This window comes from Schistocerca gregaria, chromosome 2 (assembly GCF_023897955.1).
Source record: "Schistocerca gregaria isolate iqSchGreg1 chromosome 2, iqSchGreg1.2, whole genome shotgun sequence".
NCBI lineage: Eukaryota > Metazoa > Arthropoda > Insecta > Orthoptera > Acrididae > Schistocerca > Schistocerca gregaria.
The window spans coordinates 376,079,890-376,107,688 of NC_064921.1; the positions used below are offsets into that span (position 1 = coordinate 376,079,890).

Consider the following 27,799-nt stretch of genomic DNA (forward strand, 5'->3'; position numbering starts at 1 on the left):
TAATACGTGTTCCAAAATTCTACAACTAATCGACGTTAGAGATATAGGTGTATTGTTCTGCACATCTGTTCGACGTCTCTTCTTGAAAACGGGGATGACCTGTGCCGTTTTCCAATCTTTTGGAACGCTACCCTCTTCCAGAGAGCTACGGGGCACCGCTGCAAGAAAGGGGTAAGTTCCTTTGCGTGGAAACTCGCGATGGAATGAGGAATTTTAACAACACACTTTTTCACTAAACGTATGTGGCGACACATCGACACCAACATTCGCCATCTTGCCAAACTTCCCGTCAGTAAAAATTTGTCGCGAACAAGTCAACACGATCTGTGCTTGACAAACACGTCAAAACAGCATCGTACACGGTCAAATATTTGGCAAGAATAGTTACATTTGACAAGATGTTTCATCGTTTACGTGGTCCTAAAGGCGTCACACAGATTACGTGGGACTCTGCACGTCGATCAGCTTTTCAGGTGATAGCATTTTCGACCACTTTCGGCTGTATCTGCCACATTTCTTGCCACCTAGGACTTTCACAGATGCTTAGTGGTACAGCTTACAATAATGTTGTATCAAGGGCTGATTGACTGAACTTTTCTGACAGACCAATTCTAACTTCATTTCATACAGTACTTATTTATGAACTCGTTATATTACTCAGGGTACCTCACATGAAACCGGCCTCACACCCGAAATTCAAGTAACAATGAACTAACTAAAAAAGAACGGATAATAGTAACGTTAAAAACATGTAGTTACAGGTTTATTAAATGTGCCGGAATTGAGGGTAATGACATCCAGGCCACTTCATAAGCAATTCTACCAGCGATGATTAACCGGTACGTGAGGCGTAACAGTTGTATGTATAATACTAAACTTGGATCAAATGAACAAGATTCTTGCTGAACTAAATTGGCACAAAACACGTTCGGCAACAGCGGTAAGCAGTTTATCACGCTGTGACACCAGGCGTTACTCTTATATCGTAGTTACGAGTATTTGCACTACTGTTTGCGAAAATTTCAGGAATGGTCTGTGTCACTCCAAAATCGAATGATGTGGATAACAATGGATACGTAAGTGATTAAGACTGCATAGAGATGCTGTGCGTGCTGGTAGGGCACTGCTGCGCATTTCTACGCAAGGCTGTAACCAACTGTGCTGGTTCAACTTTGAACACTACAATGGGGTGTGGACATGTTTGCGTCACCAGTGCGCTCCATTCTGCAGTGTGTGCGGATGCCCTTTTGACGGTTTCCATTGACCGGAAACGACCAACACGTTAGACTGGAATGGACACGTCAACACAGTCACTGTCGTGCTAAGTGGCAGAATGTAGTGTTTCGAACTTCAACTTGCCTTGGTGATGGCTATGTACGTGTTAGGTTATGATCGCAATTAGCAAAACTACATTGTCGAACGGCAGAGTGAACAACAGTAGTGCGGTAGTTTGGGGAGCCATTGGCTATAACGTACGATCTCGCCTCCTCCGTGTTGAGGGCAATCTGAATATCAACTGCTGCCTCAGAGTTTTGAGTCAGTAAGTACCTCTCCTGCAGCTAGTTCTACACGCCATATTTTACTAGGACAATGTCTGGCTGCATGAGGCGACGAATATGCAACCTTTCTTCGAAAAACGACGAGTCCCACTATTTCCCTGGGCTGCCGTCTTAAGACCAGCTGCAGAACACACGCGATTTCGGCGGGGTGACGCTGAAAGTGCTCAGCCAACACCACCATGACGATCTTAGAGCATTCTTTTCATGGACAAGTAATTTGAAAGTATTGTGGTTCTTTCAGTCTTCTGATTTATCCGCTGCTCAGTTTCTTGTAGCGATAAGGATGCTACTTAGAAGATTTTCCCCTCAAACTATTTCCGATCTGCAGAAACAAATACTGTGCTTCTTGGGGGAAAGCTCGTTACAAGAGTTGGAACGTCGTATCTAACTGAGTAAATTCAGTGGAGATCAGTTTCGACATCGTTGTAGCTTAGTCATTTTCTCTTAAGATCGAGTTACTTCTTGAGCATTCTGTATAAACAAATCACATAATATAATGAAAGATCACATACGGCAAACTATCGGAGATCAGTGTACATGAAGCCTGGCAAAGAAACTTAGCTCGTACTCGAAATGTTGGAGGAAGATGATGACCCACTAACAAAAAGAGCACAAGAAAGATAATTTAGTTACATGCCCAGCCCGTCGTGCGGCCGTAATCATGTCTAAAACTACTTCACATGAATCACCTGAGTACAAATGACAGCCCTGCCACGCAATGCCCTTTTATACCTTGCGTACGCAACACTACATATCGCTATCCCATGATTTGTCACCTCAGTGCATACCATAAATCCGTCAAACAAATTAACTGTGCTCAGTAATTGGAAGAAATCATAGACCACATTTGTCTTGAAGTGACCCACAAAACTGCTGTTTAATATCCTTTACATCCATCTGTTAAGTGGATTCCGAAAATATCCCAAACCTAACTCACTTTTTACGAATACCCTGAAAGCTACAGAACAAGGCAGTCAGGCAAAAGCAGTATTTACTGACTTCTGAAAACCATTTGGTTTGGCACAACAACATTGCTAATTACGGCATAATCGTTAAGGATTTAAAGAGAACTTTGTGACTGAATTCATTATTTCTTGGAAGGAGGATACAACATGTTATTTGAGTGAAGAGTCAGCAACATGTGGAACTTCAGGCAATCCCCCGAAAAGACTGCTGGAATGCTTAGCGTGTACGTTGTGTGGTAACCAGCTAGCACACAATGTTAATAGTAACCTCTCACTTTTCATTGGTTATGAAATTATAACGAACGAACGTTATAAGAAAGCTGCGGAAGTATCAGTCCGATCTCCACAAACTTTTGAAGTGATGCAAGGATTGGCAAGTCAGAGTAAAGGTTACAAAATATAGAACTGTGCACTTCACAAAATTTTTAAACATTTTCTCTTCTGACAACAATTACACAGGTTCAGTAGTAGGTAGAAAGGTGGCAGAGATGATCTCATTGGTAGGATGCTAAGAAAATTAAATTAATATGAAATATTGCGTTCAAAACACTGGCACGACTCTCAACCTCCACTCATAGATTACGCCTTAGGCTTGTTCCGACTGACCGACTGCTGCCTACAAGGCAGGAAGAGGAGTGATCTATGATCATGGGATATTTTATCATTATGTCAGCCACCTATCCAGATATTATTGCGAGCAAATGAATCCTGATGGTGCCGCTGCTTTTTTATTCAAGTAGCTCCCCCATTTGGCCTCACGTGACTGAGTGAACCCCGTTCCAGACCTTCTTACCACACAAAAATCCGAGGTGCTATGGACACAGCCCTAACATGACCGATTTTAGAATATTGCTGACTTTTGTGGTACCCATTCGAAATAGGGTTAAGAGGGTGTGTTGAACATATATAAAGAAGCGCGCACAAGTGGTAACAAGTTTACCAAAGGAAGAGCGTCACAGAAGAGGTTCTGTCGTTACATTCGACCGAGCCACTGGAGAGTGAGGCCCTCTGGAAATATTTCTGCCTGAGGGGCAATGGTCGGTAGGTCGACCCTCTAAGGGGACATGAGCGTACGCTCTCCGCGGTGACGGTAGAACAAATGTGAATGAACACTGTCGCTCGGCTGCCCTCATAGCTGCGCACCATGTAAAACGGGAAATATGTACATTTTTACTTTTGAAACCTAAATGCGCATAATAGGTGATTATCTGAACTGCTGTTCACTTCAATCCGAATGGATCCGAACCATTATACAGTCTTCCTAAATTCGTAGTCCTCCGGTACATTTACGCTTCACATTTTCATCTGCTGACGGTAATAGAGGTACCGAAGAAACTGAACTGGCAGACACTTGAAGATAGACGCCAATTTTCTTCGAAAGCATCTCTCTAAAGTTTTAAGAAAAACCTTTGAGTCAATAATGTAGGAATATACTAAAAACCTCTGAATTCTTCCTGTAGGGATCTCGACGACAAAACGGACTAATAAGAGCACTCACAGAGGCGTTTAATCAGCTATGCTTCCTATGTTCCATACGCTATTGGAACGGAAAGAAGCACTAGTAACTGATAGAATGGGACGAAACCTCCGCCATACAATTCATACGTGCTTGCGTAGACGTAAATGTAAGAAGGTCGCTCAAAAAAGCACAACATACCGGGTGATCAAAAAGTCAGTATAAATATGAAAACTGAATAAATCACGGAATAATGAAGATAAAAAGGTACAAATTTACGCACATGCTTGGAATGACGGGTTTTATTAGAAGCAAAAAAATACAGAAGTTCAAAAATGTCCGACAGATGGCTCTTCATCTGATCAGAATAGCAATAATTAGCTTAAAGTAAGACAAAGCAAATATGATGTTCTTTACAGGAAATGCTCAATATGTCCACCATCGTTCCTCAACAATAGCTGTAGTCTAACAATTTTGTTAACAGCACTGTAAAGCATGTCCGGAGTTATGGTGAGGTATTGGCGTCGGATGTTTTCTTTCAGTATCCCTAGAGATGTCGGTCGATCACGATACACTTGCGACTTCAGGTAACCCCAAAGCCAATAATCGCACCGACTGAAGTCTAGGGACCAGGGAGGCCAAGCATGACGAAAGTGGCGGCTGAGCACACGATCACCACCAAACGACGCGCTCAACAGATCTTTCACACGTCTAGCAATTTTTTTTTTTTTGTTCTAATAAAACCCACATGTCATTCCAAGCATGTGTGTCTATTTTTACCCCTCTATCTACATTATTCCATGGTTTGTTAAGTTTTTAAATTTATTCTGACTTTTTGATCACCCGGTATTTTCGAAGACTCAATTATTGCTCTACATCATCGCTAATCACGGAGGACAGACTCCGAATCGTTTGTTTGTAGCCATCCACTGTCTAGTGACGTCGTTCTACTCACGACTTCGAATGTGTGTGTGTGAAATGACTGTAGAAATGTGTGGCTTGTGAACAGCTGCTCTACCACTTTTCTCCATTCTTTTTAACTCCCTCCGCAAAAGCATTGTGCTAGCTGGACCGCAGGTAACGTTTTGTAAGTCACGAATGATTACTTCCATTGATTTCATGCGATTTTTATGACCACCATCCACGAAGCTCGAAGGTCCCTGTCAGTCGGTACACGACGTCGGCTGGCCTCTGTTTATCTGTAATTGTTACATCGCGTTTCAGTCACAACAATCGTCGACTTGGGCAACTTTAGAAGGATGCAAATGCCCCTGAGGGATTTGTTACCCAGGTGGCATCCAATGAACAGTCCGCGTTCCAAGTCTGAGGTCTGCTGAGCGATCCATTTTGGCGTTAATGCTTCTCAACTGACAACGCCATACTCCCCGCCTCCTTTAATACTGGCGGGCCCGCACTAGATAGGGGCGTCCAGGTACTTTACATCAAATGTTACATAATAAAAGTGTAGCTTTACTTTTGTAGGACTTGTGGCCGCACTTCGCATCCTTTCCAACGACACCATCATACTGGAGGAAGTTACCTGGACGACGGCGGCGCGGCGTGGCCGGCGGCAGCTGCGTGAAGTACGGAGGCGTTGAGAGCGGCACATTCTCCAGCTCCGGAGACGTCACTCCAGCGCCCGCGGCCAGCGCTGCGCCTGCGCCGGCGGTCGTCTTGCTGCCCTGCAACACACAGCCCGCCGTCACCACCAGAGCTGAGTAACTGGCGTGTTAAGTTAACGCTTAACCGTGTCCTAAGGTGCGAAACACAGAAAATCGCATGTATCTGGATGTGCCACAAAGCTACGTCAATATGGCATGCACAACAGCAAGCTGTCATGGCGTGGACTGCTGAAAGGACGTAAGCGATCTTCGCGTCCTCTGCGGCAACTGCACCACATGCACTGACACGGAACAACACGAAACGGAAAGGTCGTTATGAGCCAAAAATGGATGAGCAGGTGGAAGAAAAGGGGAGCTTTACATTTTTTCGAAAATTCTTAGATGATACATACTCGTTTCGATATTCAGAATAATTGATTATAGATTCGCACTACACCTTCTGCAACAGTTTAACTAAACAGGACACTGACGACAAAACAATTGGTTTTGGCTCGAGAAGCTATCTGTTTCTCTAAAATCCACAGCACTAGTGAACCGAACTGTCAAAAAACCCTGCCCACACCACTTCTGAGGTGCTAAGGATATGTATTTGACAGTACATGTAGTGTTGTTTGCGCCCTACAGTCTTCGTACAACGTACTGCATTTAATTACTTATCTTTGTTTCTGTTGTGATAATTACTTCTGATGCCAGAAGAGAGACAGCATCTTATGAACAGTAACGCGTCAGTGCTCTTTGCATTAAACTGCCTTATATTTTCTGCTCGACAACACTTTCTAGGCGCTTTGTGGGAGCTGAAGTATGCAGCTGCAGACGCCTTCACTGCTTCCAAGCAGATGTGTGAGGAAACGCTTCGGCTTTTGACAGCAGCATTGTATAACAGTGTACCCTTTCACGTGCGTATGTGGATTTCCCTTCGTTTCGGTGGAATACCTTTGTAGGCAGTCTGCACAATCCCATGGACTTTTGTTCTAAGCCTATAGAACGTCTGCTACAAGCACTATCCCCGATACTGTCGCGGCTTCTTGGCGGGACAAACCTACCGTGGCGGGTCTTTAAGTGCTCCACACTCCAACGAAATTTCGCCTTGGTGGCGTCATACACCGTGAAGACTTGTATACGTCGTAGAGAAATTTCTTCTGTAGTTAATAATGAGGCGTCGTCTGAAATAAGACCAGTATACAGGTCAACAGTATTTCTGTCATTAAGAATGGGAACGATTTTTAGTACATTTGTAAGTCCTGTATTCAAAATGAAATCAGTCTATGTATATCAGCTGTCTTTATATGTTACTCTCTACCGAAATGCTTGGAAACGCTGTACTTTGGTTTGAGTGGGCTTATTTTGCAAAGGTAGCTTTTGTAAACTGTATTGTGTAGTATACAAAAATAGATTAACCACTTAAATGAAAATTCTTGGAATATCCTAATTCCCTACCAGCTGCAAGTCCCATTCGTAACCTTGAATACATACCATTACCAGTGACGAACTGAAGATCGTGGGATATATGCGTACGACCCAAAACTGCAAAACCCGTGTTGTCCACAGAGACCACAAATGGAAGGAAAAATAGTCTACTAGGGATTTAACTACTGACTTTGCAGAGATATTATTTGTAGCAAAAAATGAATAAAGGGCAAGGTATGGACTGTTAGGGATGTGTGTCGCCGTTAGATTAGAAGCAGTAGTGGCAAACTAAAAAGGTTGTAGATTAATGCTTACGACTTTGACAGACAAGTTGGTTGGTGCACGAAACGTTTGGACGATACCTGTACTAAAGACGAGTGATCCCGGGGCAGGGTTGGATAAATGAACTAGTTTTTTCTTCTTTAGAATGACCTATTATTTTGTTTCAGTTTATGATCTTGTTAACTAAATTGCAAAGAATACGCATCATGAATTTATAGCCTCCAAAAATTCATTGGCCGTTACCATACGTCACATTAAACATCTAGTCCGCCACAGACAAGAGGGGGTCTGACGTGGATCACCGACTTTAATCACAATTTGCAAGGACATCCTGTATTGAAAACAAAGAGACATGCTTCAGCGTTTTGCTGGGCTATTTTTGTACTATGTATCAGGAGGAAAATAACTGTCAATACATTGTAATATATGTATATTTGATCATTGATCATTAATCACATCTCCTGATGTTTTACTTCAAAACAGGCAAAGAAAATATTGAGGTTATCAGATATACCGAGAAATATGAAATGAAAAATGCCACGACTAACAATTGACGCAGACCAGACGCCTGGAAGTGTAATTCCTTGACAGCTCGGCCTCCGATCTCGCTCTGCTGGAGAGACAATGATGGGTACCCAAGATATTCCATGAAAACACAAAGCAGGCTAATAACATTAACTGTGGACCTTATATTACATTAATAAAAACTTGTTTTCATTATCTTTCTTAGTATTGAAAATACGATTTTTCAACTTTGATTTCACTATTTTTCAAAAACTACCAAGGGTCTAGCAAAAACCCGAAACATGTCTATTTTCAGTATAGAAAGTATTCGCAAAACTTTATCAAATTTGGTGACCCACAAGTCAGACCCTCTCCTTGTTACTTGATCCTACGTAAACGATGTCACTAAAAGAAAGTCTTAGGTTTTCCTATATTTTGGTATCACGTTGCCATTTAATATTAGACAGTGCACGTGCTGAACAATATTGAAGTCTTCTACACTTCTTGCTTAAACTGTTCTTCCAGCAGCAGTTACTAGATGTTGCTTCGTGAATAAAGCTTTCACGTTGCATACAACAAGTGTAATACATGTATAGATAAGTATGCCAAGGGACAGAACTTAAGATTACCTGTGTCGCAGCCTCTAACACTATGTAAGACAGTATACTTTCACTACTTGAAATCTGTTTAAACTGAAAATAGATACTACTGTTTCTAGTTTTAAAAGTAAGTTCGGTACGTTAGCTACATTTCTTACGTACCGACCTGATGTGCACCACAAAGACAGTGACTACTTTTGCAAACTCTACTAACAGATTTGTTAAATCTGAAGCGTCATTACAACGGCTAGTAATGAAAATGTACTAAGTACATTGTTAAGTAGCAACGCAAGATTAAGTTATAAAATTGTGATTTTTTAAAAACTCAACAGTTTCCACAGAATCGCTTGAAAAACAATTCTTCTGTGTGCATCGCGAACAGACGCATTTTACAGCGGCTGTGCGGTCAGACACGCGCTAACACGTTACGTTTCACGTGTTATTCTGGACAGGGTTGCGGACCCGGCACGATTTCTGCTGCGTCAGTGTGGGAAACGCCTAAAGGTCGGTTCAGCTTTGACGGAACAGAACTTCATTTCACAATACATTCAAATAGTGGTATTCAAGTAGGCCATCGATAGAACGACACTACCAAGGTGTCTCTGAATAAAATGTTTACTTGTTTTAGACGGAGGAGGGGAAGGGGTGGCAACATGACATCTGTCAACTTCGGAAGTTAAGCTTTCTTACCACTCTAATTCATGTTGTTGTAGTGGATTTTGTGCTGTTTTAGCTTATTCCCCGTTGCGCCGTTGCGGCAGTGCTTGCGAAAGTATTACAGGCCTAATGTAGTCTGGTGAAACATACCAATAAGTGTATTTGCAGTTTGCCACATTCACTGCGAGCAAAGAACTAATGACTGATTTGTGATAAAGAGCAGTAGGCGTTGTCTCCTGATATTGTTTGCCAGCGTGTATTTAATTAAATTGAAAGTAGAAATATAAGAAATACTCTGACGCCAATTACGGCTGCCCTGTAATTCTAAGTCAGATGCAGTGCACCAAGTTCCCGGAGGCTGGTATACTGGCTAGCTACCTAGCGTAAGTGGTATCTATGCAGATTCAACGCTGTTAAGCTGGTCCACTTCAAAGTATATCTGTCTTATGGCGCGCCAAGCTAGTCAAGTTCTACCGCTGTTTGTTAGGCTGATGCTTTCGTATATGCAAGTAGATAACTGTATCGTTAAAGTGGTGCGTCGGGCATTTGTAGTTGTGCGTTGTGTTGCCCTGTGGTGATTGGTGACCAGAGGTTCATTAGTTGCTACATATGATGGGAATTGTTATGGTGGAGTCATTGTCGTCGACAACCAATTTAATGAAATTAGAACTCATTGTTTTTGAGTACTTTTTCATAAAATGAGAGTAAATTTTAGAGTATTATTTTCAAAGGCTATATAATTTCGTTACTATTGCAATTATGGCATTTCAAAAGTAAAATCTTTTCAGAAAGTTTGACAAAGCCACTAATCTTTTGCTGTTTATTGCAAATTTTATGATGCCTGTCGAATTTGAAGGGTGGTAACATTGTAAATGGGCCTTTGTTCTTGTAATGCTTTCAGCAGCAGGAAGGCGTCTGATGTCGCCTCCCAACTTGATGGTCCTGTAGCCACGACGGAATCTCCACTGTGGCCTCCGACATTACTGAAGGAAACTAAGTCTTCAATAAATACTATTCCGCTCCGCTCAACTTCGCCAGTTATTAAAATCTCCGCCGCCGCCGCCGCCCCCCCCCCCCCCACCTAACCCCACTTCCAACCACTAACATCTCGGTTCATTCTTAATCTTTATTTTAGTGTTCGCATTGTCACAAAAACAAAACAAAGGTTCAACGAAGACATGGATATTTTTCCTGTGTGTTCTTCCATAAAAGTTACCAGATCCCTGAAACTGAAAACTGATTTAGTGCTAAATATCTGGACTAATAAAAAGCCTACAACGTGTATTAACAGATAAAATAATTTTCATCAAATCTTTTATAATGTGGAAAAGGCTCGTCTGTTAATAGATCAAAATACAGTTCTTGAAATTATTTGGTTCTTAGAAAGGAAAAGTGGGTAACGTAAAAAGGCTTTCGAAATACTGGTTCTGAAACGTTTGGTCGACACTTTTTCCTACAGTTTAACTTCAGATTGCTAGTTCCTGAACTCTGATAACATATTCTGACTTATCGTATCACGGATGGTGTCTAATAACCTCAGACTATCACTTTTCGGTACTTTGCTAAGCGAAGTGTGATCATGCAAATTTTCCATCTGGTGTGAACATGCCACGATTTCGAAGTGGCCTCACTTTCCGTTCTGTTAATGTCGAACTTACAAATAGTGACGGGGGAGATCCGGGTACTAATCTTTTTCCCCAAAATTACTAACTGTCCGTCCGGTCGTTGACGTGTCTGTTCGCTGTATTCAAATTTGTGTGCGCGCGCGTGTGTGTGTGTGTAATGTCCGATTGCAACAGCGACGTGTAATAAAGGTACCCTCCAGATGTACGTACCCCCTATTTGTTCTACACAGGTTCCACATGTTATGGCTCTTGCGCTCCCTTTTGGAAGTTTTGACTCTGTAATTCCTTCGTTGTAACATAGTACACGCCTGTTCATTTTTCACGGACGGTTAGTAATTTTGGGAAAAAGACAAATATGTGGTACGTGGGAGATTAGTACCCGGATCTCCCCCGTCGGAGTCTAACATCGTCACCACGCAACCACGACACGGAGCGATCATCATCATTTGAAATTGCACACTAAATTAGGACCTTTCATTGTTTCTATTTTTTCCACAGTTCGGTACACCGCCTTTCTGTTTTCATGCTTCATCTGGGTTCGGTTTTTGACGGGGTGTCCAATGGGACATTTTACCACAAAATCTGAGGAACGTGTGATGTGGAGTTTCCCTTCTAAATTGGTGTATAGTACATTACACATGATCTAACAAAATTCTGTCAGTGCACTCAGCATGCCGAAAATCAAGTTACTGGAAATTCTGTTAATGACTTAAAATTTTACACTATTGGCCATTAAAATTGCTACACCACAAAGATGACGTGCTACAGACGCGAAATTTAATAAACAGGAAGAAGCTGTTGTGATATGCAAATGATTAGCTTTTCAGAGCATTCACACAAGGCTGGCGCCGGTGGTGACACCTACAACTTGCTGACATGAGGAAAGTTTCCAACCGATTTCTCATACACTGTAAGTAGGCTGTTTAGCTTTTTTATTGGTAACGCCGCCGCCACGTGGCGCTCTATATAAAAATCACTGGCTGTGCAGTGTGCAGTCTGTGGCTGGTTTGCATTGTTGTCTGCCATTGTAGTGTTGGGCAGCGGCAGGTGGATGCTAACAGCGCTAGCGTTGCGCAGTTGGAGGTGAGCCACCAGCAGTGGTGGACGTGGGGAGAGAGATGGCGGAGTTTTGTAATTTGTAAGACTGAATGTCATGAACTACCATATATATTATGAGTATTAAGGTAAATATATTGTTTGTTCTCTATTAAAATCTTTCATTTGCTAACTATACCTATCAGTAGTTAGTGCCTTCCGTAGTTTGAATCTTTTATTTAGCTGGCAGTAGTGGCGCTCGCTGTATTGCAGTAGCTTGAGTAACGAAGATTTTTGTGAGGTAAGTGATTTGTGAAACATATAGGTTAGTGTTAGTCAGGGCCATTCTTTCGTAGGGATTTTTGAAAGTCAGATTGCGTTGCGCCAAAAACTATTGTGTGTCAGTTTAAGCACAGTCGTGTATACATTTTCTAAGGGGACGTTTCAACACAAGCAGCAGTTGACCGGCGTTGCCTGGTTGGGTTGTTTTGGGGAAGGAGACCAGACAACGATGTCATAGGTCTCATCTGATTAGGGAAGGATGGGGAAGGAAGTCGGCAGTGCCCTTTTCAAAGGAACCATCCCTGCTTTTGCCTGGAGGGATTTAGGGAAATCACGGAAAACCTAAATCAGGATGGCCAGACGCGGGAGCGTTGCCTGGTGAAGCGTTGATGTGATGCCTCGCCTAAGGAGGAGAAATGCGTACCATCACGTTTCCAACTCTGATAAAGGTCGGATTGTAGCCTATCGCGATTGCAGTTTATCGCATCGCGACATTGCTGCTCGCGTTGGTCGAGATCCAATGACTATTAGCAGAATATGGAATCGGTGGGTTCAGGAGGGTAATACGGAACGCCGTGCTCGATCCCAGCGGCCTCGTATCACTAGCAGTCGAGATGTCAGGCATCTTATCCGCATGGCTGTAACGGATCGCGCAGCCACGTCTCGATCCCTGAGTCAACAGAAGGGGACGTTTGCAAGACGACAACCATCTGTACGAACAGTTCGACGACATTTGCAGCAGCATGGACTATCAGCTCTGATACCATGGCTGCGGTTACCCTTGACGCTGAATCACAGACAGGAACGCCTGCGATGGTGTACTCTACGACGAACCTGGGTGCACGAATGGCAAAACGTCATTTTTTCGGGTGAATCCAGGTTCTGTTTACAGCATCATGATGGTCGCATCCGTGTTTGGCGATATCGCGGTGAACGCACATTGGAAGCGTGTATTCGTCATCGCTATAATGGTGTATCATCCGGCGTGATGGTATGATGTGCCATTGGTTACACGTCTGTGTCAGCTCTTTTTCGCATTGACGGCACTCTGAACAGTGGACGTTGCATTTCCGATGTTTTACGGCCCGTGGCTCTATCCTTCATTCGATCCCTGCGAAACCCTACATTTCAGTAGGAATAATGCACGACCACATGTTGCAGGTCCTGTAGGGGCCTTTCTGGCCAGCACATTCTCCAGATCTCTCACCAATTGAAAACGTCTGGTCAATGGTGGTCGAGCAACTGGCTCGTCACAATACGCCAGTCACTACTCTTGATGAACTGAGGCATCGCGTTGAAGCTGCATGGGCAGCTGTACCTGTACACGCCATCCAAGTTCAGTTTGACTCAATGAACAGACTATCAAGGCCGTTATTACGGCCACAGGTGGTTGTTCTGGGTACTGATTTCTCAGGATCTATGCACCCAAACTGCGTAAAAATGTAATCATGTCAGTTCTATTAAAATATATTTGTGCAATGAATACCCGTTCATCATCTGCATTTCTTCTTGGCGTAGCAATTTTAATAGCCGGTAGTGTAGTTACTTCAAATGTTTGGCAGGCAAGAACTGGTCTCTACAATTAGTCAGAAATCCAACAGCATGTTCTCATTTAAAGATAGAGAATTCGTATCTAACTGCCATTTACAGCTCGTCCTCCCCAACTCAACCCCACCTCACCACAACCCCCCCCCCCCCCCCTACCTATCGCAGCTGAAGCCCTCACAGCTTCCCACAGGAACGATTGCGGCGGAACAAGGCATTCCACTTGTTCTATAAGCAGTAAAATACCCGCTTTAGGAAACATGCTAGGGAATTCCAGTGGGACATAACTAATGACACAATAACAGCAAATATTGGATAATGTTTTCTAATATTGTAAACTTGCTGCACACTCCCAAAGACACGATTTATATGAATGTACGATTAATGCTGTTGAGCTATCGAGATTATCACTGATCCCGAATGTTGCTTAAATTGGGTGAAGCAGGAAAGATCGGTCAAAAATGAAAATCGGATGCTGTTATAGACCGCCTGCGTCAGGAGCTGTAGTGGTAGAGGCTTCAGAGAGAAATTACACAATACCGCTGGTAATTTTCCTGATCCTGCTGTTGTGATCAGAGTTGACTTCAACTTTCCAAGTATATATAGGGAGAGTCATGCTACCGAAACTGGTGCCAGAGAGATATCCGTGTGACATTCTCAATTTCATGTCCGAAAATTATGTTTATCAGATACAGAACAAACTCTTGAAGAAAACACTGTAAGTAGGCTGTTTAGGTTTTCTTATTGGTAACACCACATAGCGCTCTGCATGAAAAATCACTGGCTGTGCTGTGCGCAGTCTGTGGCTAGTTTGCATTGTTGTCTGCCATTGTAGTGTCGGGCAGCTGGATGCTAACAGCGCGTAGAGTTGCGCAGTTTGAGGTGAGCCACCAGCGGTGGTGGACGTGGGGAGAGAGATGGCGGAGTTTTGAAATTTGTAAGAATTGGTGTCATGAACTGATATATATATTATGACTATAAAGGTAAATACATTGCTTGTTCTCTATTAAAATCTTTCATTTGCTAGTTATGCCTATCAGTAGTTAGTGACTTCCGTAGTTTGAATCTTTTAGTTAGCTGGCAGTAGTGGCGCTCGCTGTATTGCAATAGTTCGAGTAACGAAGATTTTTGTGAGGTAAGTGATTTGTGAAACATATAGGTTAATGTTAGTCAGGGCCATTCCCTTGTATGGATTATTGAAAGTCAGATTGCGTTGCGCTAAAAACTATTGTGTGTCAGTTTAAGCACAGTCGTGTATAATTTTTCTAAGGGGACGTTTCAACACGTTATACCTCCTAGCAACAGACGACAGGACATATACTGCAGATTATATTAGTAGACAGCACCAAATATGCAGCGATGAGGACGAAGATGTGGAAAACCAAAATTATTCAATATGCTTTAGACAACTATGTTCCAAGCAAGGTCTAAATGAATGGGTAAGGTTCGCCGTGATTTAATTTAATAGCCCTGTTAGAAAACTGCTCCGTAAGCAACGAGATCATCTCAGTTTCAAGGGAACTCAAAACCTAGCTGACGAACAGTAGATCAACACATAAGGCAAATAGGAAAAGCAGTTGTCACAGTGATTCATAGGAAGAATCTTAAGGAAATGAAACTCATCCACGAAGAAGTGTTTTGTAAGGTCCCGAGTTCGAGTGTCCGTCACACAGTTCTAATCTGCCAGGAAGTTGCAGAAGAGTTTCTGTAAAGTTTGGAAGGTAGGAGATGAACTGGCTGAAGTAAAGGCGTGAGTTGTGTTTAGGTAGCTCAGTTGATAAAACACTTGCCCGCGAAAGGAAAAGGTCCAGAGTTCGACTCTGTCTGGTACACAGTTTTGAACTGCCAGGGAGTTACGTCCTGCTGTCTTCTTTTCTCAGTCTGGAGATGAATTGGATTTGAAGCAGATGTCCACACTTGTTTATACTTAACTAGTCTAACTTATAACCATTTGAGCCTGTTTTCTGGATTTAAGTGTTACCCTCCCACTCGTCGTCTTATTTGCAAATTTGAGAAGTTTTGCTGCCTCAGGGCGTGTCTCATCATCCTATCCCTCTCTTTTAATCAAGCTGAGTCATCCTTTTTTCAGTTCGATTCAGTGCCTTCTCATTAATTATTCGGTCTAACCAATATTCGGCACTTTTCCGTCTCAACCCTATTTCAGTAGCTTCTACTCTTGTCTTAACTGCTTTTTGTCCACTTTCACTTCCGTACAAGGCCACAATCCTAAGAAACATCTTCAGAAAAAATTTCTGAACATTTCGATTTATATTCGATATCGAAAACTCTTTCAGAAACGCTTTTATTGCTATCGTCACTGTGCCTTTTACATCCTTTACTTCGGCCATTGTCAGCTTTCTCGCTACCCAAATAGCTAGACACTACTTTTTGTGTGCGCTTACTCAGCGTCGCATGATTTAACTCTACTACCTTCCATATTACCCTTGTTTTTATTGTTAATGTTCAGCATTCCTCTTTCGAAATTTCTGTCAATCTTCGAAGTTCATTACGGTCTTCTTTCTTCTCCTTCACCTGATACACTTCCCAAATTTCTCCTTAGTTTTGTTTATACTTGTCCAATGGACAGATTGGAAGTATCTGGGATAGGCTGCAAACCTGACTAGCTCCCTTCAGCTACTACTTCCCTTTTATGTACTCTGACTTTTTTAATTGTAGTCTCTCTCTCATGTGTAAATTTTGGACAAGCTTTCGCCCACTATGTATCTTTGTTACCGTCATAATTTCAGCGTATTCCTGTGGAAATTGTCAAAATCTTCATCTACAAATGTTTTTAATGTGGATTTGTCTTACTTTATTCCATCTTCTCCAGTAACTAAGTATTGCCTTGCGGGTTCCTATACTTTTTTGGAAACTAAACCGCTCTTCACTGGATCAGCTTGTACCAGTGTTTCCAGTTTTCTTAGAAAATTCGTGTTCTGTTTCAGCCATGGTCATTGAATTGATGGTTCGCCTGTATTATAAATGTCTGCATCTTCATTGGAACTGGAGCTATTATATTGTTATTGAAATATATCATAGCCACCGTGATCTATGGGAGAGTTTTGTTATGTTTTGACCTCCAATTTATACAATACTCTATATCCTATTGACATTTCTACCTTCACTCCTCTATGTAGTATGGGCTTTCAATATAAGCTTTTTATGCTCCGACGAGAAGGATAGACTGCGGTTTTAGGCGGGCTGTTCTGGGGTGCGTACTTCACGGTTCAAACTCTGATCCTGTGCCCGCTGCACCCGTAATTTACGAAATCGTCGGTTCAACAAGGGCACACAAAGGAGGAGTCTGCTGTGGTGCACCATATTCAACATGCACTTGAAAGTGTGACTGTTCGGAAACACTAGTCCTTGCACCAAGGTTTTACTCTCAGATCTATCACAGGTCACCCACTATCCTGCTTACTCGGTGATGAGGCACGGACATATGACGCCCCCTCTACTCCTTTCGCTGTCTTAACCACTTTCCATAGATGCTCTCGACAGTAGCACGCCAACAGCCGATCAGCTTCACCGTTTCTGAAATACTCATTCCCTGAAGCCGGGCCATAACAGTCTATCCTTTCTCAAGGTATGTTATATAGAGTAGATTTCCCGATTAACGGCCCATATCGTCACTATAGCTATTTCCATTTCTCTCTGCTCATCCTATATACAACATCTGACGTAACAAGGGAAGCATCCAGGAGGAGGAAACCAAATGAAATTCACGGGCTGGGATTACAGAATCCAGTCACACTTACAAAGACCTGTGCAGTACGAGCCCATTTACCAATATGACAGTCACCCCCTGTGGCCCTGATGCACGCACTTATTCGGTTGGGAAGTGTGAAAAACCTGTTCCGTCTTTTCCTGAGGCTAGCTGGCCCGTGTATTAGTTACTGGGAGCTCCAACGTAAGGCGGGTGATGGAGTCCCGTAGGAAACTAGCGGAAAGGTCGGGGAAGAAGGCCAGTGTTCACTGTCTGCTTGCCGGGGGGTCTCATCCGAGATGTGGAGGAGGCCCTGCCGGCGGCGATAGAAGGCACTGGGTGTACCCGACTGCAAATTTTTGCTCATGTCGGCACCAATGATTCCTGCCGTCTGGGTTCAGAGATCACCCTCAGTTCGTACAGGCGGTTGGCGGAGTTGGTGAAGGCAGAAAGCCTCGCTCGTGGGGTGGAACCTTAGCTAACTATTTGTAGTATCGTTCCCAGAACCGATCGCTGTCCTCTGCTTTGGAGCCGAGTAGAAGGCTTAAACCAGAGACTCAGACGATTCTGCGGAGATCTGGGGTGCAAATTTCTCGACCTTCGCTATCGGGTGGAGAAATGTAGGGTCCCCCTGAATAGGTCAGGCGCGCACTACACGCAGGAAGCGGCTACAAGGGTAGCCGAGTACGTGTGGAGTGCACATGTGGGCTTTTTAGGTTAGAGAATTCCCTCCATAGGCCCGACAAGACGCCGCCTGAGACGCGGCAAGGCAGGAGTAGGCAAAATGCAACAGGGAATAACAATATTAATGTCCTAATAGTAAACTGCAGGAGCATCTATAGAAAGATCCCAGAACTCTCCTCATTAATAAACGGTCACAAAGCCCACATAGTACTAGGGACAGAAAGTCGGCTAAAACCAGACGTAAACAGGAATGAAATCCTAAACTCAGATTGGAATGTATACCGCAGAGAGAGGCTGGACAGTGAAGGGGGAGGCGTGTTTATAGCGATATGAAGTGCAATAGTATCTGAGGAAATTGACGGAGATCCGGAATGTGAAATAATTTGGGTGAAGGTCACGCTTAAAGCAGGCTCAGACATGGTAATTGTGTGTTGTGGCTGAGCACCTTAAGGATAATTTGGAAAATATTTCGAGTAGGTTTCCCTACCATGTTGTAGTTCTGGGTGGAGATTTTAATTTGCCGGATATAGACTGGGAGACTCAAACGTTCGTAACGGGTGGCAGGGACAAAGAATCCAGTGAAATTTTTTAAGTGTTTTATCTGAAAACTGCCTTGAGCAGTTAAGCACAGAATCGACTCGTAGCGATAACATATTAGACCTTCTGGTGACGAACAGACCCGGACTATTCGAAACAGTTAACGCAGAACAGGGAATCAGCGATCATAAAGCGGTTACTGCATCGATGATTTCAGCCGTAAATAGAAATATTAAAAAAGGTAGGAAGATTTTTCTGTTTAGCAAATGTGACAAAAGGCAGATTACAGAGTACCTGACGGCCCAACACAAAAGTTTTGTCTTAAGTACAGATAGTGTTGAGGATCAGTGGACAAACTTCAAAACCATGGTACAATATGCGTTAGATGAGTATGTGCCAAGCAAGATCGTAAGAGATGGAAAAGAGCCACCGTAGTACAACAACCGAGTTAGAAAACTACTGCGGAAGCAAAGGGAACTTCACAGCAAACAAACATAGCCAAAGCCTTGCAGACAAACAAAAATTCCTCTAAGCGAAATGTGTGAGGAGGGCTATGCGAGAGGCATTCAATGAATTTGAAAGTAAAATTCTCTGTACTGACTAGGGAGAAAATCCTAAGAAATTTTGGTCTTTTGTCAAAGCGGTAGGTGGATCAAAACAAAATGTCCAGACACACTACGACCAAAATGGTACTGAAACAAAGGATGACAGACTAAAGGCCGAAATACTAAATGTCTTTTTCCAAAGCTGTTTCACAGAGGAAGACTGCACTGTAGTTCCTTCTCTAGATTGTCGCACAGATGACAAAATGGTAGGTATCGAAATAGACGACAGAGGGATAGACAAACAATTAAAATCGCTCAAAAGAGGAAAGGCCGCTGGACCTGATGGGATACCGGTTCGATTTTACAGAGTATGCGAAGAAACTTGACCCCCTTCTTTCAGCGGTGTATCGTAGGTCTCTAGAAGAGTGTAGCCTTCCAAAGGATTGGAAAAGGGCACACTTTATCCCTGTTTTCAAGAAGGGACGTCGAACGGATGTGCAGTACTATACACCTGTATCTCTAACGTCGATCAATTGTAGAATTTTGGAACACGTATTATGTTCGAGTATAATGACTTTTCTGGAGACTAGAAATCTACTCTGTAGGAATCAGCATGGGCGTGTGAAACCCAGCTCGCACTATTCGTCCACGAGATTCAGAGGGCCATAGACACGGGTTCACAGGCAGCTGCCGTGTTTCTTGACTTCCGCAAAGCGTTAGATACAGTTCCCCACAGTCGTTTAATGAACAAACCAAGAGCATATGGACTATCAGACCAATTGTGTGATTGGCTTGAAGAGTTCCTAGATAACAGAACGCAACATGTCTTTCTCAGTGGAGAGAAGTCTTCTGAAGTAAGATTTCAGGTGTGCCGCAGGGGAGAGTCGTAGGACCGTTGCTATTCACACTCTACATGTATGACCTTGTGGATGACATCGGAAGTTCATTGAGGCTTTTTGCGGATGATGCTGTGGTATATCGAGAGGTAGTAACAATGGAAAATTGTACTGAAATGCAGGAGGATCTGCAGCGAAATGACGCATTGTGCAGGGAATGGCAATTGAATCTCAAAGTAGACAAGTGTAATGCGCTGCGAATACATAGGAAGAAAGATCCTTTATCATTTAGCTACAATATAACAGGTCAGAAACTGGAAGCAGTTAATGCCATAGATTATCTGGGAGTACGCATTAGGAGTGATTTAAAATGGAATGATGATATAAAGTTGATCGTCGGTAAAGCAGATGCCAGACGGATTCTTTGGAAAAATCTTAAGGAAATGTAGTCCAAAAACAAAGGAAGTAGGCTACAGTACACTTGTTCGCCCACTGCTTGAATACTGCTCAGCAGTGTGGTATCCGTACCAGGTAGGGTTGATAGAAGACAGAGAGAAGATCCAACGGAGAGCAGCGCGCTTCGTTACAAGATCATTTAGTAATCGCGAAAGCGTTACGGAGATAATAGAAACTCCAGTGGAAGACTCTTAAAGAGAGACGCTCTGTAGCTCGGTACGGGCTTTTGTTGAAGTTTCGAGAACACACCTTCACCGAAGAGTCAAGCAGTATATTGCTCCCCTCTAAGAATATCTCGCGAAGAGACCATGAGGATAAAATCAGAGATATTAGAGCCCACACAGAGGCATACCGACAATTCTTCTTTCCGCGAACTATACGAGACTGGAATAGAAGGGAGAACCGATAGAGGTACTCAAGGTACCCTCTCGCCACACACAGTCTGGTGGCTTGCGGAGTATGGATTTAGATGTAGATGGAACTATTAACTGAGATTGGAACGTAGTTGACGTCCGAACTTGTCCGACACATGTTCTATTGGGGACACATTTGGGGATCTTGCTGGCCTCGACATCGCGCACACCGTTCGCAGACATTTCTGTACGAGCATTGTCCTGCTGGAAAATAGCACCACGGTATTGTTGCAAGAGAGGCAACAAAGGAGGACGCGGGATGTTCCTGGCGTACTGTCGCGCCATCAGAGTCACTGTCACTACCAGCCGCGACCTATGTGCCCTACTCTCGTCTTCCAGAGTAGTGCAGTAGCGCGATTCGTCGCTGAACACAGTATTCCGTGCGTCCTGTCCAACGCAGCTGCATTGTATTAATGACCCACTATACAAGGGACGGATTCCATAGTCCGGCTGCTGCCAATCTCCAACTAATGGTACGGGACGCATAGAATACTGCAGGTGTTTTTCTGGGATGGAAGACGTCACTGTGAAGGAGTTACGATGTGCTTGTTGCAAATACGGTGATCAAACGTGGTCGACCGGTACCTTATCGACGAATATGCCTGCCCATGTAATCCTGCATCAGGACACTGTCATATCCGAATGCTCCACAAATGTAACACAATTCGAACAGCCGCCCAAGTGGGGAGCCACAAAAGGGGGTTGGGGGGTGGGGGGGGGGGGCGGTCCCTTTCAAACCGTCGGGTGCTGATAACGTTGCTTCACAGGAGTACGCGTTATATCCGTGACCTTCACCGTGATCATTCAATATCTCCAGCTGTTCACACTCATATCCTATCAGGATAGTGGTATCAGCACTAAACACGAACACCATTAATACACTTTGGTGGCCATTCTGTCAACACTTAAAAATGGTATTAACTTGTGTAAGGTGATAATGACATCCGTATATATCTTTTGGGTGCTTCAGTCTTTTGAGGTAGTGCGTGACTGCGCAGTGCGCCTGCAACGTACCAGGCGGCATTCAAATGGTTCAAATTGCTCTGAGCACTATCGGACTTAACGACTGAGGTCATCAGTCCCCTAGACTTAGAACTACTTAAACCTAACGAACCTAAGAACACACACACACACACACACACACACACACACACACACACACACGCCCTGGGCAGTATTCGAACCTGCGACAGTATCAGCAGCGCGGTTGCGGACTGAAGCGCCTAGAATCGCTCGACCACAGCGGCCGGCTAGGCGACATTCAATCTCGCAGTGGGCAGTGGTCATAATGATTTGCTTCACCTGCGTGTTGTCTTCGTTGGAGTGTTGCTTTACATTTTTTTTCTCCGGTAGAATTTTAAATATACCGTTTCAGATCGTCTCAGCCCTTGTGTGTGTAATTGATCCACGACATATTTATGTACGTCAGATTTCTCTGGAGTACAAAAAACTAAAAAATGCTGAAGATAACGGTATCGCCCGCGGCGAAACATGCATTCAGTGCAAGTGCCTGAGATGGATATTAAATTTTTAAAGCAGTGGAGGTAAGACTGGAAAGAGGACCAGACGACATTTAGGCTGAACTAGGGACCGCCAGTAGTGGGTTGCAGTGGGTTGCAGTGGGAGGTTAACTACTCAGCCGAAGTTTGAAAGAAAGATTATCCCCAAACGGCTGATTATGGTTGGTTGGTTGATTGGGGTTGAAGGGACCAAACAGCAAGGTCATCAGTCCCTTGTTACAAAGACGGTCAGTTCCGACAGAGGGACAGCTCAGAAGAGTCAAAAACGATAAAGGTAAAAGGTAAAAGGCTAAAAAAAAGTGCAGTTGTGTCGTCAATGATAAAAACACAAGGAGGGAAGTCAGTAAATGGGCAAACTCAAGAGAGGAAATATCCCACCTGGGAAGCAGTACAAGCAAGATCACATGCTATTTAAAAGCGTTCAACCGCCAGAGTGTAAAAGGGCGGATTGTAAAAGGGATTAAACAAACCTAAAAGGCGATAAAAACAGTAAAAGGGAAAAAAGAAGGAACATGGCCAGGGAGGGGAGTCAGGAATCTCCAAGCACAGCCTACAGTGGGAGACATCCCAACCCTCACCGCCCTGCCCCTACTCCAGAGGGAGATGAAAATCCTTAAAACTGAGAATAAAAACCACTTTCACGGAGGAAACTGAGAACCAGTTCAACCATCCGGGAATCGTCTGCTAATATTAAGGGTAAAGTGCAGGGAAGTCTGTACTTAGTACGCAGAGCTAAAAAAAGGGGGCATTCCACCAAAATGTGGGCCACTGACTGGAAAGCTCCACAACCACAAAGTGGGGGTGGCTCACCACGCAAAAGAAAACCATGGGTCAGCCTGGTATGGCCGATGCGAAGACGACAGAGGGTGGTTGAGTCCTTTCGCGAGAGGCGTAAAGAAGAACGCCATGGGACAGGTGTCACCTTAATCGCACGAAGTTTATTAGACAAGGAGGTAGCCTCCCAGGATGTGGCCCATGATTGCGCAAAGTGGGATTTGAGATGAAGCCGTAAATCCGCCACAGGAGGGGTGACAGGGAATGGGGGGTAAGTGACTGCTCCCCCAGCCAAACGATCAGCAAGCTCATTTCCTTGGATGCCCACATGGCCAGGGACCCAAAGGAAGCTAACAGAACAAGCAGCATGGTGGAGATCAGCGAGATGGTCATGGATGGAGGAGACCAAGGGATGACGGGAGAAACACTGGTCAAGTGCCTGAAGGCCACTCATTGAGTCTGTACATAACAAAACGCGATTGAGCTTTGACTGTTTAATAAAGGCCAGGGCCCGGGAGACCGCCATCAATTCCGCAGTGAACACCCCACATGCATTTGGCAGGAGATGATTTTCCATGCCTACAGAGGAGGTGAAGGCATAGCCCACACGATCAGCAGATTTAGAGCCATCAGTGTAAAAAACAACAGCATCCCGAAACTCAGATAAAATGCGGCGGAAAAAACAGCGGAACACCATCGGGGGAACGGAATCTTTCGGACCTCGGCAGAGATCCATCCGAACTCGGGGCCGAGGAACTAACCAAGGAGGTGTGTTGGGGAGGGAACGTGGGATACAGGAAAAGGAAGGAAGCTGAAAATCACGGCGAAGAGACGCTAGGCGGAGCCCAACCGGTAAACCCGCCCGAGGGCGGGAGTCAGGTGGGCGACTTCCTTGGGCAGGGAACGGGATAGAATAGGAAGGATGAGTGGGAGAGGAACGGACAGCGATTGCATACGAAACCAGAAGCTGGGAGCGCCGAACGGAAAAGGGGGGGGATCCCAGCCTCAACCAGGAGACTATCTACAGGGCTAGTCGGGAAGGCACCGATGGCCAAACGGATACCACGATGGTGGACCGGATCCAAGAGGTGCAATGTAGAAGGGGCAGCTGAACCGTAAACTTGACAACCATAGTCCAAGCGAGACAACACTAAGGCCCGATAAAGGTGGAGGAGAGTGGAACGGTCAGCACCCCAAGAGGTGTGGGCAAGGAAGCGAAGGACGTTTAGTTTACGGAAACATCCTATCTTCAGGCGTCTGATATGAGGCAGCCAAGTGAGCTTGTTGTCGAAAAGAAGGCCAAGGAAACGAAACTGTGGGACCACAGGTAATAGTTGTGCATTGAGATAGAGCTCTGGATTGGGGTGGACTGTCACACGGCGACAAAAGTGGACCACTCGCGATTTTAAAGGAGAAAACTGAAATCCGTGTGAGATGGTCCATGCAGAGGCACGCCGTATAGCACCCTGGAGCTGCCATCGAAGAGGAACTAACCCAAATGCAGAAATCATCCACATACAGAGCAGGAGTGACCAAAGGACCGACGGAGGCCACAAGTCCATCTATAGCAATGAGGAACAGAAGTACACTCAATACGGAACCCTGAGGGATGCCATTCTCCTGGGTTCGCGGAGAACTTAAAACTGTACCAACCCTAACCCTAAACGAACGATGAAACAAGAACTGGCGGATAAAAATCGGGAGTGGGCCCCGAAGACCCCACTCATGAAGTGTAAGTAAGATATGATGGCGCCAAGCCGTATCATAGGCCTTGCGAAGGTCGAAAAATACAGCAACCAAATGGCGGCGCTGGGAAAAGGCCTGCCGAACTGCGGATTCCAAGCGAAGTAAATGATCGATCGGAGACCGTCCCTCTCGGAAGCCACACTGGTAAGGGGACAACAGACGCCGAGATTCGAGGACCCAAGTGAGCCGACGGGCTACCATCCGTTCAAGTAACTTACAAACAACGTTCGTCAGACTAATTGGCCGATAGCTGTCGACGAACAGGGGGTTCTTACCGGGCTTAATGACGGGAACCACGATGCTATCCCTCCATTGAGAAGGGAAGTCACCCTGGAGCCAAATACGATTAAATACCCGGAGAAGATGTCGCTGTTGTGGAGCACTGAGATGTTGAAGCAGTTGGTTATGAATGAAGTCTGGGCCAGGGGCCGTATCATGAGAAGAGGAGAGTGCGGAAAGAAGTTCCCATTCAGTAAAAGCGTCGTTGTATGATTCTGACTGGCTGGGGGTAAAACATAAGGTGGAAGCTTCGGCCCGCTGTTTCTGGGGAAGGAAAGCAGCCGGATAGGAGGCTGATGCCGACGCTGTTGCAAAATGGGTCGCAAGGTGTTCCGCGAGAATCAACGGGTCCGTGCAAAGGCCATCCGGGAGGTGAAGACCCGGGAGGGTAGACTGCCGATGGCAACCTTGGAGAGAGCGAAGTGTAGCCCATACCCGCGACAGAGGGACAGCAGAACCGAGGGAAGAAACAAAGCGTTCCCAACACATCCGTTTGCTCCGTTTGATTAAGTAACGGGCCCTTGCGCGAAGGCGTTTAAAGGTAATAAGATTGGCAACGGATGGATGCCTCTTAAGGTGTTGCAAAGCTCGACGGCGATCACGGATGGCAACGGCAATGTCCGAACTCCACCAAGGGACCTGCCGGCGGCGAAATGGTCCAGATGAGCGCGGGATAGCAAGGCTAGCAGCGTGAACAATCGCGTCAGACATGTCACGTATGACATCATCAATACCATCCGACAATGAGGGAGAAAAAACGACCTGTGCAGTATACAGAGGCCAATTGGCACGTTGGAAGGACCAACGAGGTGATCTGTCCATGGGGGAGCGGGAAGGGAGCGAGAGAATCAACGGGAAGTGGTCACTATCGCAAAGGTCGTCGTGCGGTGACCATTGTAGGGAAGGGAGGAGGGAGGGAGAAGAGAGAGAGAGATCAATGGCAGAAAAGCTACCATGACCGGCACTGAAATGGGTAGGGGAGCCATCGTTAAGAAGGCACAAGTCGTGGTCGGTAATAAACTGGTCAATGAGATGACCCCGACTAGATGGAAATGCACTGCCCCACAAGGGATGATGTGCATTAAAATCGCCAAGTATAAGGAAGGGAGGAGGAAGTTGCTGAAGGAGGGCACTTAAGGAGGCAGGTGTAGGAGTTCTGTCAGGAGGGAGATACAGATTGCAAATTGTGACTCCAGAGTCCAGGTGGATCCTAACAGCAACTGCTTCCAATGTAGTTTGGAGAGGAATCCACGTGCTGGCAATGTCCGTTCGGACCAACGTGCAGACTCCGCCAGACGCCCGTAGGTGGCCGACCCGATTTCGACAGAAAGCACGGAAGCCACGGAGGGTTGGTGAGTGACCACCAGTAAAATGAGTTTCTTGTAGAACCACACATGCCGCAGAGTAAAACGAAAGAAGGGATTGCAACTCCGGTAGGTGACGGTAATAGCCATTACAGTTCCATTGGATAGCCAAAGAACGATGAGTCAATTGGGGGGTGAACAGGCTAATGTCAGTCATGCCGGTGGGTCACCACCCGTCACCGACAAGGAGGGGGCGACATCCATGAATAACAGGTCAGAGTTAGGTTGTGAAGATGGGGACGAGACCTCTGGCGATACCAGAGACTCCTTGTCCCGGGACTTGTGCTTCTTCTTTCTTTCTGTTTGGGATCGTGGAGGGCTGTGCAACAAAATGGAGCCAGCCACAGCAAGATCGGGAACAGAAAGAGAGCGGGCGATCTGAGGGCCCGCAGACCGTGGTTCTCGTGGTGGCCGCGTGGCAGCAGACCTTTGGCCTGGAAGGTGCCGGGAAGGGGGATCCCGCGAGGGGCGCCCATGACCGGCAGACGCCGAAGAAGCAGGACACTTCTCCAGCCGGGGAGAGGAAGCGGTGCCCGGGGGGGATGGTGTGGGAACCGCAGGGGGAGGGGGGAGGAAAGGGGTTCGGGACTGGGGTAAGGAATGAGGAGGAGGGGGTGAAGATACTGCTGAAGCATAACTAGTTGTCAGGGTCACTGGATGAAGGCGTGTATACTTTTTACGGGCCTCGGTATAGGTGAGACGATCAAGAGTCTTATACTCCTGTATCTTTTTCTCTTTCTGATACACTGGGCAATCCAGTGACCGTGAAGAATGATTTCCACGACAATTTACGCACACAGGAGGGGGAACACAGGAACTTCCCTCATGGAACGGATGTCCACAGTCACCACAGAGGGGGGCCTGCGAACAGCGCGAAGACATGTGGCCAAAACGCAAACACTTGAAACATCGCATAGGTGGTGGAATGTATGGCTTCACGTCACACCGATAGACCATAATCTTGACCTTCTCAGGGAGGGTGTCCCCTTCAAAGGCCAAGATAAAGGCACCAGTGTCAACGCGGTTGTCCTTCGGACCCCTCTGAACCCGCCGAACAAAGTGAACCCCCCGCCGGCTTAGATTGTCCCGAAGTTCCTCATCAGATTGAAGGAGGAGGTCTCTATGGAAAATTACACCTTGCACCATGTTCAAGGACTGGTGTGGGGTAATTGACACAGGAATCGTACCAAGATGGGTACAGGCACAGAGAGCTGCAGACTGGGTAGCTGAAGCGGTTTTAATCAACAGCGACCCAGACCGCATCTTGCTGATAGAGTCCACCTCGCCAAACTTGTCTTCGATGTGTTCAACAAAAAACATAGGTTTCGTATGAGTAAAAGTATCCCCATCAGTTCTGGCGCAAACCAGATAGCGAGGGAAAGGTTTCGCCCCCAGCCGACG

At 45.2% G+C, this 27,799-nt stretch overlaps 1 protein-coding gene across 2 annotated transcripts in view; it reads right to left on the reverse strand.

The window, feature by feature from the left end:
• LOC126320146 (uncharacterized) overlaps nt 1-27,799 on the reverse strand; it is a 212,544-nt gene that overhangs the window by 141,876 nt on the left and 42,869 nt on the right. For both annotated transcript variants that reach the window (XM_049993758.1, XM_049993757.1), the window contains exon 2: nt 5,521-5,662. In XM_049993758.1, coding sequence (XP_049849715.1) covers nt 5,521-5,662 — 142 coding nt within the window. The remainder of the gene's footprint in view (nt 1-5,520; nt 5,663-27,799) is intronic.